The sequence below is a fragment of the Podarcis gaigeae genome (assembly GCF_964106915.1).
Source record: "Podarcis gaigeae genome assembly, chromosome: Z".
In the NCBI taxonomy this organism is placed as follows: Eukaryota; Metazoa; Chordata; class Lepidosauria; order Squamata; family Lacertidae; genus Podarcis; species Podarcis gaigeae.
In genome coordinates this window covers 33,516,429-33,532,361 of record NC_139691.1, presented here as the reverse complement: position 1 = coordinate 33,532,361, position 15,933 = coordinate 33,516,429, and the positions used below count along the sequence as shown (strand labels likewise).

Sequence of the window (15,933 nt, the reverse complement as noted above, 5' to 3'; positions counted from 1 at the left end):
GCCTTGAAAATAAGGGATCAGCAGACAAAACAATGAATTTTTAGGGCACGGGTATGTTCAACTTCTGAGCCCCTCCGAGCCAAAGGCAGAAAGCCCAGCCAGCAGCCAAACGAAGCCTCAAGCGGTGGTTCCCACAGCACCGCAGCCCGGCAAAGGGGATGCAGCAAGGAAAACCACTGTCACCTCTCCGCTGGGAAGCACTGAGCAAAGGCGTGTCCCCAGGCAACATGGCTGATTTGATCAGCACAAGGCATGCAAGCTCCACCCCCAGTCGTTCTTAGACTCCTTATTGGGTGAGCAACACAGCCAAGCAACCCAGTTGGAGCCTCCTCCTCCCTGGCCGGCAGGGAGGGAGGGAGGGAAAGGAGCTGCTTCCTTTGAAACCTGGGAAATTCAAGGCGCATCATCAATAAGGAACAGCAGCGGGAAACGGCACTGGGATAAGGGAGTTTCCCGCCAAATAAGGGACAGTTGACAGCTATGCTTTAACTCCCTTCTAAAATAAACTTCACCTTACTTTCTGCAGGGTGCACCGTTATTAAAGGTGGAAGAACAGAGCCTGTAGAAAGTTGGGCAACATGGCTGCATTTTTTAACGTTGCCTTACATGTCTTTGCCACCTGCTTAAAACTTTTTGGTTTAAACAAATCTACCTGGACATGTAATTTTATCATATATGGGGTTTTTAAATTTAAAAATCTGATTGTATTTATATTTTAGCAATTTTATTACATCTACTTTTATTGCTACTCTAAATGAATATTATTTAATGAAGATTTGATACGTTTTTGTAAACTGCGTAGTGATTCGTTTTTAGATTAAGTGTTATACAAATCTTGTTAAAAAAAATTAAAACAACAACCTCCCTGCAAACAGAAACCTAGCACTGCAGGTACAAAGCTGGGATAGAAGCCTTCTAGCCTTCTGTGCCATATGCCTTAATTTTCTATTGGCACTGTGTTTTTGTTTTGTTTGTTTGAATGAGGAATATGCATCCCATGCATTCTGAAGTGCAACTGCCCAGCCTTACCATCCTAGCATTTGCAATGCCTTATTCTGTTGCAAGTCTAGACCCTGTTTGAGTCAGGAGAGAGCAGTGAGAGAGAGAAAGGTTACAATCACACCATACATTTGAAGCACTATCGTGTCACTGTCCAGCAATCCTGGATAATCATCAGAATCATAGTTTGTTAAGGGTTCTGGGAACTGCCATTCTGTGAGGTCAGCAATGTAAACAAACTGTGGCTGCCAGGACTCTGCAGGGCTATTAAAATGGTATAAAAGTAAAGGGACCCATGGCCATTAGGTCCAGTTGCGGATGACTCTGGGGTTGCGGCACTCATCTTGCTTTATTGGCCGAGGGAGCCGGAGTACAGCTTCCGGGTCATGTGGCCAGCATGACTAAGCCACTTCTGGCGAACCAGAGCAGCACACAGAAATGCCGTTTACCTTCCCGCCGGAGAGGTACCTATTTATCTACTTGTACTGTGATGTGCTTTTAAAATGCTAGGTTGGCAGGAGCTGAGACTGAGCAATGGGAGCTCACTCCGCCACGGGGATTCGAACAGCCAACCTTCTGATCAGCAAACCCTAGGCTCTGTGGTTTAGGCCACAGCACCACCCGCGTCCCCACGACCCTCCTCCCAAACCCTTTATAGTTTGCACCAGACAAGCAAACTGGCTCCTAGCTGAAAACACGTGCCCTTTAAGTCCCCTCCCATTCTGCACAGTAAAGACCTGCAATGCTCTGCTCCGCCTTTTACCTCTGCTGGTGGGGACCTCCTGCTCCACAACACTGACATAGAGCTGCAACGTGAGCTGCGGGGTAGAACCTAGGAAGGCCTGGATGACAGCCATGCGCTTGAAAGCGTTGCGGTGGGTGACCAGCCTGCGCACCAGGTGACCCACTTCCTGCTCCAGCTCAATCTCAGCATCCTTGTAGATCTGCTTCTTGCGAGTGATGGTGACGTAGGGCTCTTCCTCCTTCCCCAACCTGCAGAACATCACTATGGCCTCTAAGCACCTGCATGAGAGAAAGAGTCAGGATCAGTATAGAAGCCACCAGCCCTTCTCTTAAGGTCTTCACAAGGGAGAAGCAAACAGACATACTCATGAATATTCATGTGTTTTGGGAGTGGGGGGAGGGTAAAAGTCTGATGGTATTTTGAGCCAGGGTTTCAGCCATAGGACTTTAGGGTTGCAAAGGATATTGGAATACCCTTAGTCCAGCCTTCTTCAGCCTTGAGTCCCCAGGTGTAGTTGGACAATTCCCACCATCATCCCAAACCATTGGCTAAAGTGGTTGGGGATGATGTAGTCCCAAAACACCTGGAGACCCAAAGCTGAAGAACTCTGATATAGTCCAACACCATCATTCTCAACCAAAGCCAGGTGTAAAATGTGAAGGGAAAGGGAGAAGAGCAACACTTGGTGTAGTGGCTAGAGTGTTGAACTAGTGCCCAGAAGCCCAGGTTTCAAATTCCCACTCAGGCATTAAAGCTCAATGGATGACCTTGGACAGTTGCCATTTCTCAGTCTAACCTACCTTGCAGGGAGAGGGAATGAACCATCTACACTGCTCAGGAGCTCCCAGGAGGAAATGTGAAATGTAAATATAATAAAATAATATTTCATACTAATAATACCACCTCTGGATACGTTTTAGCCCAAGAAATAGGTTATCGTACCAGATCTGAACTCAATGTCTTTTTACACACAAAGGTCCACTATTTTTCAGCCTGATTTAGAATAGTTAAAAAATTATTTTTGTTGTTGTTGCCACTGCTGCTGCATGATTTGGAGTCAGATCTATAGCAAATCACCCAAAGGTCTGCAAATAGAGCTTTGTCTCCTTTCTGCCCTCCACTGGGGTTGCCTATTTCCTTCCGGTTCATTATCTGTTGCTGCAGAAGTAGTAGTAGCTATAACAAGAAACTGCCGATCTCAAACGTTAGCTACGAGCAGGTGATAAACATCCAGCTTCCGAACGCGTCCGCCGCTCAGGACTTTCCCACAGTTTTAAAAGCAGCACACCCACAACTGTCTCCCAAGGCAAAATATGAGACTGAGAGCACACACCCTCTTCGAATGATCCAGCAAGACATTTTGATGGGGACAAAGCAGTGCTTCTCCTCCAGAATGACTCACCACGACTAGAGCGACATGCTTTCAGCTCCACCAACCTGACAGTGTTTTGTTTTTTTTGGCTTTTTGACTGCTTATTTTTTTTAAAGCAGACCACCTCTTTTTTTCTTTTTCTTTTTAATTTTTTTTTAATAAAAGGAAACAACTTTTAATGCACTGTGGTGCATTAAATTGGCAGTGCCAATTAAAAGAAGAGAAAGAGAGGCTAGGCCTTTCAGGTAGCTACGGGGACGGTGGTGGTGTGCGTCTTGAGGGAGCCATGAGGTCATTCCTTTAGGCAAAGACCCCCTCTTTCTCCAACTCAGACTCATATGAACATGGGGAGCTGCCTTATTCTGAATCAGAATAAGCCATCTAGCCTTTGGCCATCTAGCCCAGTATTAGCTGTGTGGACAGGAAGAGGCTCTCTAGGGATTCAAAACAGGGTCTGTTTTTATCCTATTCAACCTGGAACGGTTTGCATGCAAAGCAGGTGCGGTACCTCTGACCAAGGCTGCATATACACCATAAAGTACATTTATAGCACATTGCTTCCCCAAAAGAATCCTGGGAACTGTAGTCACCCCACAGAACTACAATTCCCAGCACCCTTAGCAAACTACATTTCCCAGGATTCTTTGAGGGAAAAGCCATGTGCTTTAAATGTATGGTGTCAACACAGCCCCAGACATAGATCCTGTGCTTTTCATGGCTACACAGCGGCCAGAATATCAACTGGTAAAGCTTTCCCCATCCCTGTGCTACCATACACAGGATTCTCAGATGTAGGAAGCAGCCTACAGAGTTAAACCTTTGATCTGTCTACCTCAGTAGTGTTTATGCCAACTGGCAGCAGCTTTTCTGGGTTTCAAACAGGAAACTCAAGTCTTTCCCGGCTTCTAGCTGGAGATTCAGGGGACAGAACCTGGAAACTTCTGCATAACTCAAAGGTTACAGGGACTTGGGATGAGACCAGGAAAGTACTGACAGAAGCTGTGTTCAGCAATTGCAGAACATAACCTTATAGGCCATTCCAAGTGAATAGATCCTGGGAATTATTACTCAGATGCAAGCATGCATCGGATTTTGATATGTGTCTGTCAGTGTTTTTGTAGGCTAGAGCCTACATCAGATACATGAGGTGTGTCCTTAGCTGAAAGATATTCGTCAATATGTTTATTTTGTATACATCTCAGCTTTGCATAGAAACATTTGAGACTGTACCCCTTGCCTTTCACCGACCTTCTGACTTCTCTGTTTACCATTTTATTCCTTTATGTGTGTCTGTCTGTGTATCCACTTCACACATCTGATGAAGTGAACTCTTGTTCATGGAAGTCTATGTCGCAGCCCTGTTAACTTCCCTATGTTTCTCATGATCATGCCACAGCTGCTCATGGGACAAGCATGCAACTCTTCCCCACAATCTAAGATTTAGTGCAACACGGCAGCTTGTTAATCAAAATGACAGGTAATGAGGTATAAATGGGAGCATTAGAAATGGATACAATAAACCCCCATGTCTGAACACAGCCTAAATTTGGGGAAAACATTTTTTGGAACCAACCAAATTGTCAGGAAAATGTAGCAATCCTTCAAGTTAGAAGCCGGAAATGACAAACCAGGTATTAATTTGGGGAGGAGCAGCCATGGCTTCTTCACCTCAGAACCATAGGTGTGTGACTTCATACCTGTAACACCTGGGAGGAACTCACGTCAGCCTGCAATCACCATCTTGGAACCAAGTCTATAATTTGGCTTCATGGTTACCACATCCAGTCTAATTTCTGCACTGTTTTGGTTTTCCTTCATCCCCACCTCCCACTGCCACCCTCCCTGCTTTGTATAATACCTCACCTGATGGGAGAATTCAAAAAGTTGCCACATTTTTGTAGCATTTTGGTTGGTTCTAATAAAAGTTATGACCCAGCTTTTGGATTTTATTTTTTCCCCTTATGGACCAGCCTTGGCTACATTTGCCTTTTATGTCACAAAATAAGTGTTAAAGTCTTTAAGGTGCCACAAGACTTTTTGTTATTTTGGGGAATCTGGGAGCCTCTCGTCATCTCACATGAATGATCCAGCCCCAAAACATGCTAAATTTGCATCCCTCTGACTTTGCCCATTCCTCCCAAGGCCCCATAAACTGCCTTGTGCATTATGCTTTCAAAGCTTCGTTCAACCTGGAATGAAAGGGAGGCGAAGTCCGCAAACAGAAAACTTAAAGAATGGCTCTTTGACGAGTTCCATATGCTAAGAATAGTACTGACGGCAGCTTCACTCCATTCCCTCGCCAGTGAGAGAGGGAGGGGGAAGACTGAAATTGAAGGGCAGAGCACAGGGCAAATAAATGAGGGCTAAATAAAGCACAGGGTAAAAACAGGCAGAGAAGAGGACCTTCCTGGCTTGGCTAGTCAGAGGAGAACAGGGCTGGCAGGACAGAGAGGGAGAACCCTAATGATTTTGTACTTCAGGCTTAAGCTGGAGAAAGAAGAAGCATTTGCATGAAGAAGCTGGCTCGCTTAAATGAACCATTAGTTGCAGCAAACCACAATCCTGGAGTCAGACACAGGAACATGCTAACTTTAAGGGAAACAGCAAGTAAACACTGCTAAAGTACACCTGGCCACGTGGAAGAAAGGAAACACACAACACTGGGGCTTGCCTGGTCTTGTTCCAACCTGTGCATGTTCCACTAAACCATAAACAACATCACTGGCTTCAAGTTAGTTCTCCAGCCCAATTCAAAGTTTGAATTCTAAAATCCCAAATGATCTGGGGCCAGCATACCTACAGATCCGCTCCTTTCTCTTACGTATATTAAGGCTGCAATATTACACACTTTTACCTGGGAGCAAGTCCCATTGAACTCAGTGGGGCTTTCTTCACAACAGACATGCATAGGATTGTTTGATAAGGTGTGGGTTTTTTGTGTGGAGACTCTGCTCCATGGGCTCTCACCACCCAAACTACAGTAGATGGGTACATGGGAATCCTCGTCAGGTCCACTGCAACTGTGGGACTTCCTTTGCAGGGACACATTTGCCTCACTCCTTCCCTGCTGGCTTTCAGGTCACCACCCAAGGCAGTTCTCTTCCAAGGAGCTTTCGGAGTGTCCTGGCCATTTTAATTTGTAAGGAGTGTCATGCTTTTGCTGCTTTGGTTGGCTAATAATAACAGATGATGATCTGATAGTCTGCATCATTTAATTGCAGCCAATTCATTGTAGTGATTAGGAGTGTGCAGACTAGGACCAGGGTTCAAATCACCCACTCAGCTGTGAAATTCACTGGGTGAAGTTGGGCCAGTCACTATCTCTCTGCCTTATCAACCTCACAGGGTTGTTGAGAGGATAAAATGGAGTTCGGGAGAATTATATATGCTGCCTTGAGTGCCTTGGAGTGCGGCAAGTAACAAAACAAAAGTATTTTGTTAAGCTGCCTTGGGGATTATAAAGCTGGTAGATGGCAGGCTACAAAGCAGCCTTCCCCAACCTGGTGCCCTCCAAACGTTTTGGACTACAACTCCCATCAGCCTCCAACCCATGCTGGCAGCAGCATGATTGCAGTTGCAGCCCAAAATATCAGGAGGGCATCAGCGTGACAAAAGCAGATATAAATGTTTTTAATTAATAACATAAAGCCTTGCGTCTTGAGCAAGGAAAACCACATCTGTCTATAACAATGAATGTAAAATTTATGCATGTTATTTCTCTTCTGCACTGTGTTCCACAACAACCACATTCACAGCAGCCTCCAAAGTTTGTGGGGGGTGGGGTTCCAATGTGAAGAGAATTTCAAAAAAGAACTCCCCACCCACTTCCCTTCCTGCACTCAAAGAGGTGGAAGAAGAGCAAAGCAGAGACTGGGGTGGGGAGTGGAGAATGAAACATCTGGACAAGCAGAGGCAGGGTTAAGAATTACAGCCTTTGCTGACACCCACCCCCCTGTTTGACTCATGGGATCAAACCAGTTTCCTTGCTATGCTGCCTAAAGGAGGCAGCCAACGACCTTTCACCTTGGAAAGCAAGCAGATTGAAAACAGCAAGTTCCCATCGTTACAGAGCGCATATGATTCTCTGAAGGCAGCTGGGATGTGCTCGCAAGGCAAAAAGAAAGTATCATATTTTAAACCAGAGTTTCCCAAAATTGGCTCTCCCCTGTTGCTGGACTACAACTCCCATCATCCCTAGCTAGCAGGAACAGTGATCAGGGATGGTGGGAACTGTAGTCCAGAAGCAGCTGGAGACCCAAGTTTGGCGAACCCTGCTTTAAACAGTCAGGCTTTCTGCAAAGAATCCCGGGTACTGTAGTTTGTTAGGGGTGCTAAGAGTTGTTAGGAGACCCCTATTTGTTATGTACTGAAGTTCTCACCCTGGGCCAACAGGGGGATACTGTAGTTAGTTATGCAAATGAAGGATCCAAAGTGAAGTTCAATGATTGGATAGTTTGTATGCAAATGAAGGATTGAAAGTGACGTTCAATGATTGGATAGTTTGTATGCAAATGAAGGATCGAAAGTGACGTTCAGTGATTGGATAGTTTTAGAAAGTTGCTACAGTTACGTTGTTCTGGAGCTCTATATAAGCAGGCTGGCTGAACCCTTCAGCTCAGTTCTGTCCTGGCCTTTGAATAAACAAGAGCTGTTTGAGGAATTGCTGTGTCGTCTGATATGTTCGCCCACAACTTAACACTATTCCCCTCAAAGAACTTCAATTCCCAGTTTAACAGTCAATCCCTCTTCTCCATGAATTGTTGCTCTGTGAGGGGAGTAGGGGTCTCCTAACAACTCCCAGCTCCCTTAAGAAACTACTGTGAAGCAGCTTTTCAAAACTCTGGAGTTCTTCTCCCTTCACTTCTGGGGTCCCACCTGAAAACATTTGGACAAGACCCTTTGGAGGTGATTTGAGTAGCAGGCTGTTTACCTTTTACCTGCTCCTGCACTGCCACCCAATTTACCCATCAGTCCAACTTGCATCTCAGTCTCTGGCCCCTCCACTACACCTGTGTCTGAAGTCCTACAGTAGCATAAATGATGGAGGGTCAAAGTAGACATGATGATACATTTGTGAGGGTGGTAGTTCAATGGGGACAATCATAGCTCAGGGGCAGAGCACCTGCTTTGCATGCAGATGGTTCCAGGTTCAATTCCCAGCATCTCCAGGTAAGGCTAGGAAAAGCTCCTCATCTGAAACCCTAACAGCCACTGCCAGCCAGTGTACACAATACCAAGGCAGATGGTCCAATAGTCTGACTTTGTATAAGGCAGCTTCCTATGTGATTGGATCTCTGGCTGTTTCGTTTCTTAACTTGGGAGACATTTATGGAGGGAGGTCTAATTGGATCAGGACAGCAGCACCGTGGAAACAAGAACTTTTCTCCCCACAGTGGGACTAAAAATATCTTTGGAGAATAAATTCTGCTTGTGAAAATGGCATGTGGAGTGCGGGGATTAAATTGCCTCCTTCCAGCACTGCTGCCCCATTCAGTCCCACTGCCCCCATCACTTGCAGGCTAGGTTTTGCTTGTTTGCATTGGGCAATCTGGCCCCATGTGTGTCATGTGTCAATTGCACCAAGCTGTGGGACAACTAAGGGCTGTGCATGCTTTATGCTTCAAAAATCACAGCTCAAAAGTGCAGCATATTCTGCAAGTCAATGAATCCTGCAGCTTTCCAGTTTCACAGTGAAATTGGTGTTTCAGCCCTTGCAAAGACAGGATTGGAAGTGGGGGCGGGGGTCCCTGTTCACTCATGGGTGGGGAACCTTTGTCAGAGCAAGAGCTGTATTCCCTTGCAGACAGTCTTCTGGTAGGCTGCTTGCTAGTGGTGGGCAGGGTCAGAGGATAGAACAACAGGTGTGACAGGTGTGGTTCTTACATTTCTATAGTGGTCTACATTATAGCTGCAAAAAAATTCAAAGGTTCCTACACACAAACACCACACACCACTTGTGTCACCCTCCAGGAAAGTAAAAGGCATTGTTAACAAGGGCACATTCCAGCCACAGCACCGTGAATTGGGATGTGGCCTGGAGAAGGGGCGTGGCCTAGTGAGAGTCTTGAGGGCCAGTTAGATATGTCTAGAGGGCCGTATTTGCCCCCCCCCCCCAGACCTGAAGTTCCCCATTCCTATGCAATGATGCTAGGAGTGCTGAATGGCACTTCCAAATGGACAGATGAGTTTTTAGTATTCTGAATGGCACTTGGCCAGAGCTACTATCAGGCTAGCAGTGGCAGACCTTGGGCTCTCAAATTTCAGCACCACCCTGTGTGATGCTAAAATTGGGGTGCCCTCCGCGTCCCGTTCTACAGCATTGCTGTGATGGCCCGTGCAGCACAACAGCCAATGTGGCCGAATGGGTTGCACTACCCTAAAACTGCCTCTGAGGCTACAATTGTGTGGTGGGGTAGGAGAGATGAAATAATGCCAATATATTTCACACCTGGCTGCCAATTTGCTCCTTTGGTTTCTGATAGTACATGGGTAAAAGAGACTCAAAAGTCCAGGGCACAAATTTTCACGGCCCTCTAGCAGCTATGGTGGCTCATTTACCAGAAGAAATGATTTAGCAATATCTCTGGAAATATGTACTTGATTCTGACCAAACTCAGCTTCCTGATGTATATTTTGCTCTGGGACACTTAGTTTAGTCAGAATCAAGTATACATTCCCATAGTTATCACTAAATACAGTACATTACTTCTGGTAAATAAGCCAATCTAGTCACTAGAGGGCTGTAAAGTTTTGTGTTCCAGGCTTTTTAGACTCGTCTACCCATGTACTATTTGAAACCAAAGGGGCACATTGGCTGCCAGATGTGAATTTTCTTCCAGCTCTCCTACCCCACTACTGAGTGGCAAAGGTCCAGGACCCCACTCAGCAGAATGAGCAGGAGCAGCAACCTTAAGAAGCATAATAGGGTGCTGTATCATTTATGGAAGATGTTACCGTATTTATGCGAAACTAATGCACCATTGAATCTAACGCACAACTCAATTTTCAAAACCATGAAACCAAAAAAGTATTTGCTGGCGCCATCAAGTCTAATGAGCAACCTAATGCACACCATAATTTGGCCAAAAAAGGTGTGCATTACATTCAACTAAATATGGTATTGCCTGTTTTCAGGACACACACACACACACAGTAGCTTGCCACTGCCTTTTGCTTTCTTCTTTCTAAGGTAAAGGTAAAGAGACCCCTGACCATTAGGTCCAGTCGTGGCCGACTCTGGGGTTGCAGTGCTCATCTCGTTTTACTCAGGAACCGGGGTACAGCTTCCGGGTCATGTGGCCAGCATGACTAAGCCGCTTCTGGCGAACCAGAGCAGCGCTCGGAACCGCCGTTTACCTTCCTGCTGGAGTGGTACCTCTTTATCTACTTGCACTTTGACGGGCTTTTGAACTGCTAGGTTGGCAGGAGCAAGGACCGAGCAAACAGGAGCTCACCGCGTCGTGGGGATTCAAACTGCCGACCTTCTGATCGGCAAGCCCTAGGCTCTGTGGTTTAACCCACAGTGCCACCCGCGTCCCCTTTCTTCTTTCTAAGCTCAGAGCTTATGACTGCAGTTCTACACAAAGAACTCTCCAGCTCCCTGCTGGGTAAAGCTCCCTGCTGAGTAAAGTTGAGGGGGGTGGGCAGGGGGAGGGAATTAGGAAGCTGCCTTATATGGAGACAGGCAATTGACCCTTCTAGCTCAGTAATGTCTGCACTCACAGGCAGTGTCTCTCCAGGGTTTCAAGCAGAAAGTATTTCCCCAGCCCTCCCTGGAGATGCCAGGGACTGAACCTGGAACCTTCTGCATGCAAATCAGATGCTCTACCGCTGAGCTACTACAGTCCTTCCCTAGCCAATGCTTCATCTAGCTTAGTACTATCTACAGCAGGAGTTTCTCCGGGAGTTCAGGCAGGAGGAATTCCCAATGCTACCTGGAGATGCTGGGGATCGAACCTGGGACCCCCCTGTTTGTGAGGCAGATGCTCCACCACTGAGCTATATGGCACCTTCTCCAAACAAAGTTGCTAGGACGGCTCACCTGATGAGAGGACCCAGCAACACAAGATGCATGAAAAGGATAAAGGGCTGGTCACTAGTCAGGTCCCGGTTCACAAAGATGAGGGTAAGTTGGTCCATGACGGCAGGTATCAGCATCAAGAGGAGAGTTAGGGAGAGCCAGAAGACATCATTGGAGCAGCTGTAGGCATAGCTCACGACGCAGGCAGAAGAAATCTCTGCACAGTAGAGGAGGGTGATAAAGGCGATCCCTATGGGCAGGTTCACCTTGGTCACAGTCTGGGATGCGACTCTGCGCACTACGTGGCGGGGTCGGTACCCTGCCACCCTGGGAAGGACCTGGTCTGACCATTCTCCACTGGAAATGTTACACACAGTGTCCATCCTGGGGTCCACTGACCCTCCAGTCCAGAGCTGATCTCCTCCAATGGAGGCTTTGGGACCCTAAAGAGGAGGCGACCAGTAATTTTGACCCAAGTTCCTTTTTACAGACAACAGTCTCTTTCCACCAGCAGGTAGTCTGTCTCTGCAAACAAACCAGCACATGCACCACTCTGCACAGTTTCTCTTTTTTTCAGGCTCCAGCCTACAATATGGAGTGGAGAGCGGGCGATTAAGGGGTCCAGCTCCAGCAGCGTTCTTTCCCCTTTACACCCACACCCATTTGCGGAAGGGAAGAGAAGCGCAAAACTGAGACCCCGGCAACCGAGGTTCTACGGCAACCGGGGCGCGTCTTCAGAGGCTGTTCTTCCAAAACGCCAGAAAACTTAATATGGCTCTTTCCCAGAGACAATACCGGGAAGCCAAGCGCAAAGGCGACCCTAGACAGATCCAGAAATCAGCGAGTCAGATGACTCGGAGGGAGAAAGGAGGCTTCGATGAGGTCAAGAACATTCACACGAAGAAACCCAGGCTTGATCCCGGTGGCTTCTCCGGCATCGATCCTGCAGAGGGACTTTGCGTTTCCAGCCTCCAAAGAAGTCCTGAGTCCCTCGCGACCGATTCAAGGCGAAGAGGGTCTTCCCAGAAACAGCCGCTTTTTATTTCCTTCGCTCCAAAAGCCACGTGGGAGTTCCAGCACCCTCCGGCTCTAAAGCGCAGCGAAACCCGAAGTCCCTCGCTTTTTAACTGAGGAAGGCGTGTCTCCCTTCTCCGCTGACAACAAGACGGCGGCGTCCGCATTCACTCTCACTCCGCCAGAGCGCGCTGTCGCCGTCGGGGGTCTTCGGGCCAGCTCAGCTCCGCTGAAGGGGAAAAAAGAGAAAACGACAAGAAGTCAGCAGCGGAGGGCGGGGGCGAGAAGCAGCCCAGATGCCACGACGAAGGACGTCGGGCTGGAGGCGTCGGCGATCGCTTCCTTCCAGCTGTCTTGCTAGCGACCGATCCGTGCGCTCCGCGAAGCGCGCGAATTGGCAGAGCAAGCAGAGGGAAAGGCTGGCCAGAAAGAGCCCCTTTGCTCAGCCCGATTGGGAGCCAGACGTGAGATTTCTCCCCTTCTCCGTCTCGCCCCCTGCGCACTCGCTCGCCCTGTCTGTTTGGTCTTATCTTGGAAAACAGGTGTGTCTGCACTCGCTGTTGGCGGCAACGCTGGGTCCTAGTGCACGCCTGCTACAGGGCAGAGTTACATTCCTTAAGACGCCGCCATCTGCAACTCTTCGCTTGATCAGCAGTAGGGTTGTAACTTAACCAGCGACCGCCCTTTCTTTCTGACGGAGGTCCTGACCTGTGCCTTTAATTGCTGCAGGCAGAAATTCAACAGATGTGGCTATCCCAGCATAGGCATGAGATGGAGAAGTTTCACCTGTTGAATTTCTAACTGCTACACTGCTGCTAAAGGAGATGGGGGGGAGTGCCTTTCAGCCTCTAGCTTGTGCACCTATGGACATTATCAGTACTGAAGTGGGAGAGAAAAGCAGAAGAGAGCCAGGAGGCCTGCTGCATCAGATCAAGGCTAGGCTGAGACTTTTCATGTCACAATTTAATCTTGCTGTAGACTGCAGGGAGGGGAAATGAATTTCTTAACCTGATGCAAATGACCTGATTTGTTTTCCCATGCCTGCAATTCCTGAAGCTCCTTTTCAATGAAGCCACCCTCTGCGCGCACGCTGTAATCTGGGTGTGCAATGGATGTCTGAAATGTTCACACCTCAGCTTAGCCATGGCTTACATGTTCAAACTGGGTGGAATGGCTGAGAGAAAAGGCATCTCAAGAAACTGAAGGACACAGGTGGATTGTGGCTAAACACCTGTGTGGCTTCAAATGCCAGAGCACATTGGAACTGGAGTAAACAGTAATTGGGTGCACAGCCTGAGAGTCATAGCATCTTTTTTCCTGTTTTGCACCCAGTAATAAAACCTCTCCCAGTGTTATTCCATAGCAACTGGTTGTTGTTGTTGTCACCATCATTTTAATTACATTTACACCCCACCTTTCCTCTAAAAAGTTCAAGGTGGTGTACATGTGTTTTTCCTCCATTTTACTCTTCCCATCAGACCCTACAATGAACCAGTGGGCATCATTGCTGAGTGTTGATTTGAACCCACGTGCAGGTTTTGCAGTGGCCTATAAAAGTCCACTTTCTGCCCAACCACATCTTTACCTGCCCCACATCTGATGTCACACTGGATATCAGGTGTAGGGGCAGCAGGTGCATATAGCTTAGCCAGAACAATCTCGCAGGCCAAATGAGAATGCCTGGCACCTGCCCAACTGATCATCAACGCAAAATGCTGTTTCTTTGCTTCCAAACTGCGTCATGGGTCACGTGGCATCACTGCGACATCATGTGAGTGACAAGTGGGCAGGGCACACTTGTCAAAAACAGGACCCATGGAGGAAGTAAGGACCAGGTGTGCTCAATGGATCCAGGTCCCCACCCCTAATTGACCCCTCTAACCTCTATACCACACTTAGAGCTCGGTTGAGTTAGTTTTTCCCCACTGTGTTTCACAGCTCTTCCCCACCCACACGCACAACAACTGTTCACATCAGCACAGCTTCGTTAGTATCAGCTTCACTTCTGTACACTCCAGGAGAGGTTGATGGGGTGAGGATATATGTGCCCTATGCAAAGCTGTTCACACCTTGACTAGAGATGACTTCAGAACGGCTTAGGGACTCCAATGGGTTTGAGAAACAACACATCAAGCAGTTGTATTTTCTAACAAAACACAAGATACACATGCCTTTTGGATAACATCAGGTGAAGACTGATGTTTCTCAGCCCTCAGAAACACAAAGTAAACAGGAATGTGGACATGGCCTAGCTAAGAAGCATATCACCACCAGGACTGGAAGCAGTAACCAGCCACCACGACTAGAAGTTGTTGACTGCTGCGTCCTCCATCAAAGTTGGTGTCTGCCGCAGAGCTACGTTTTCCTGAGTGGTTTAAGAATCAGTCTCCCTTCCCAGTGAACTCTGGGAATTGTAGTTAATAGGGAGTCTTCTAACAACTTTCAGTACCCTTAACAACCTACACTTCCCAGGTTTGGGGGCGGGGGGGAGCCATGACTGCATATGGTAGTCTTTTAAATGTAGAATGTGGATGGACCTTCTTAACCTCTAAAGAAACATGCTTACTGTTGGAATTGGGGGGGAGATGTTTTCACAATTTTTTGAAGAAGAAGAAAAGAAGTCTGCAAAGTGGTTGTGTAAATCTGGCCATGATGTTGTGAAACAGGAAATCATCTGTCTCAGTGCTATTTCCATTTGCTGAACTGAGGCTGAGAGAGAGCTGTGTGTGAAAGGGGATGCTGCAGAAATCCATACACCCAGTGCTCTCATGATGACCCAACTGCATAACCCTTGCACTTCTTAACCATCATGTGGCTGGGCTGATGCTCCAGGCCCAAGTATGTCTCTGTCACCAGACGCCAAAGTGTCTTCTGTGGCTAGGAGTACTTTACCAGTTGCACTGGCTCCCGGTGGAGTATTAGGTCAGGTCCAAGGTGCTGGTTTTGACCTTTAAAGCTCTTTGTGGCTTAGGGCCCTCATATTTACGGGACCGCCTCTCCTGATATGCCCCGCAGAGGACCTTAAGATCAATGAATAACCATAGTTTAGAGGTCCCGGGCCCTAAGGAAGTGAGACTATCCTCCACCAGGATCAGGGCCTTTTCAGTGATGGCTGCGACCTGGTGGAATGCTCTGTCCTATGAGACTAGGACCCTTCAGGATTTAACCTCCTTCCGCTGGGCCTGTAAGACAGAGCTATTCCGCCTGGCCTTTAATTTGAACTTAGCCTGATCTTTTATTTCCCTTCTCTTCCTTCCCTCTCCCCTTTTATGAATATTACCTGCTCTGAGATCCCACAGCTAATTCTCCCCTGGCCTTCTCGCTGGCCCAAGTAGGACCAATTTAGCCAGCTAGCCTTGGGGATTATTCTAATGCTTATTTCCCCTAAGCTGATTTCTGAATTTTGAATTTTATTGTTATCCATGTTTTTATACTGTATTTTATGCTGCTTTTACAATTAAGCATTTTAAATTTGTTGTTAGCCGCCCTGTGCCCGGTTTTTGAACCGGGAAGGGCGCGGTATAAATAAGAAAATATTATTATTATTATTATTATTATTATTATTATTATTATTATTATTACCATCTTCATATAGGTTGCAACTATGACTACTCCTGCTCTGGGATACCCTGACCACTGTAGTCCATGCACTGGTCAAGTCTTGATTGCTGTAATGTTTTTCTGTGTGGGGCTGCTCTTGGATCTGCCTTGGAAGCTCCAGCTGGTGCAGAATGTGGTGGCCAGACAGCTGACAGCTTCTGGCAGAGATACACCATTGTTCCA

The 15,933-nt window shown here is 47.3% G+C and overlaps 1 protein-coding gene across 2 annotated transcripts in view; it reads right to left on the bottom strand.

Annotated features, from left to right (window-relative positions):
• XKRX (XK related X-linked) overlaps positions 1-15,933 on the bottom strand; it is a 41,585-nt gene that overhangs the window by 12,355 nt on the left and 13,297 nt on the right. Inside the window, exons 2-3 of one of the 2 annotated variants that reach the window (XM_083722969.1) lie at positions 11,158-12,379; positions 1,763-2,022 (exon numbers count right to left, since the gene is read on the bottom strand). In XM_083722969.1, coding sequence (XP_083579095.1) covers positions 1,763-2,022; positions 11,158-11,519 — 622 coding nt within the window. In that variant the 5' untranslated portion in view covers positions 11,520-12,379. Of the gene's footprint in view, positions 1-1,762; positions 2,023-11,157; positions 13,505-15,933 lie in introns of those variants that run through there. The other variant, XM_083722968.1, reaches the window with a different exon arrangement.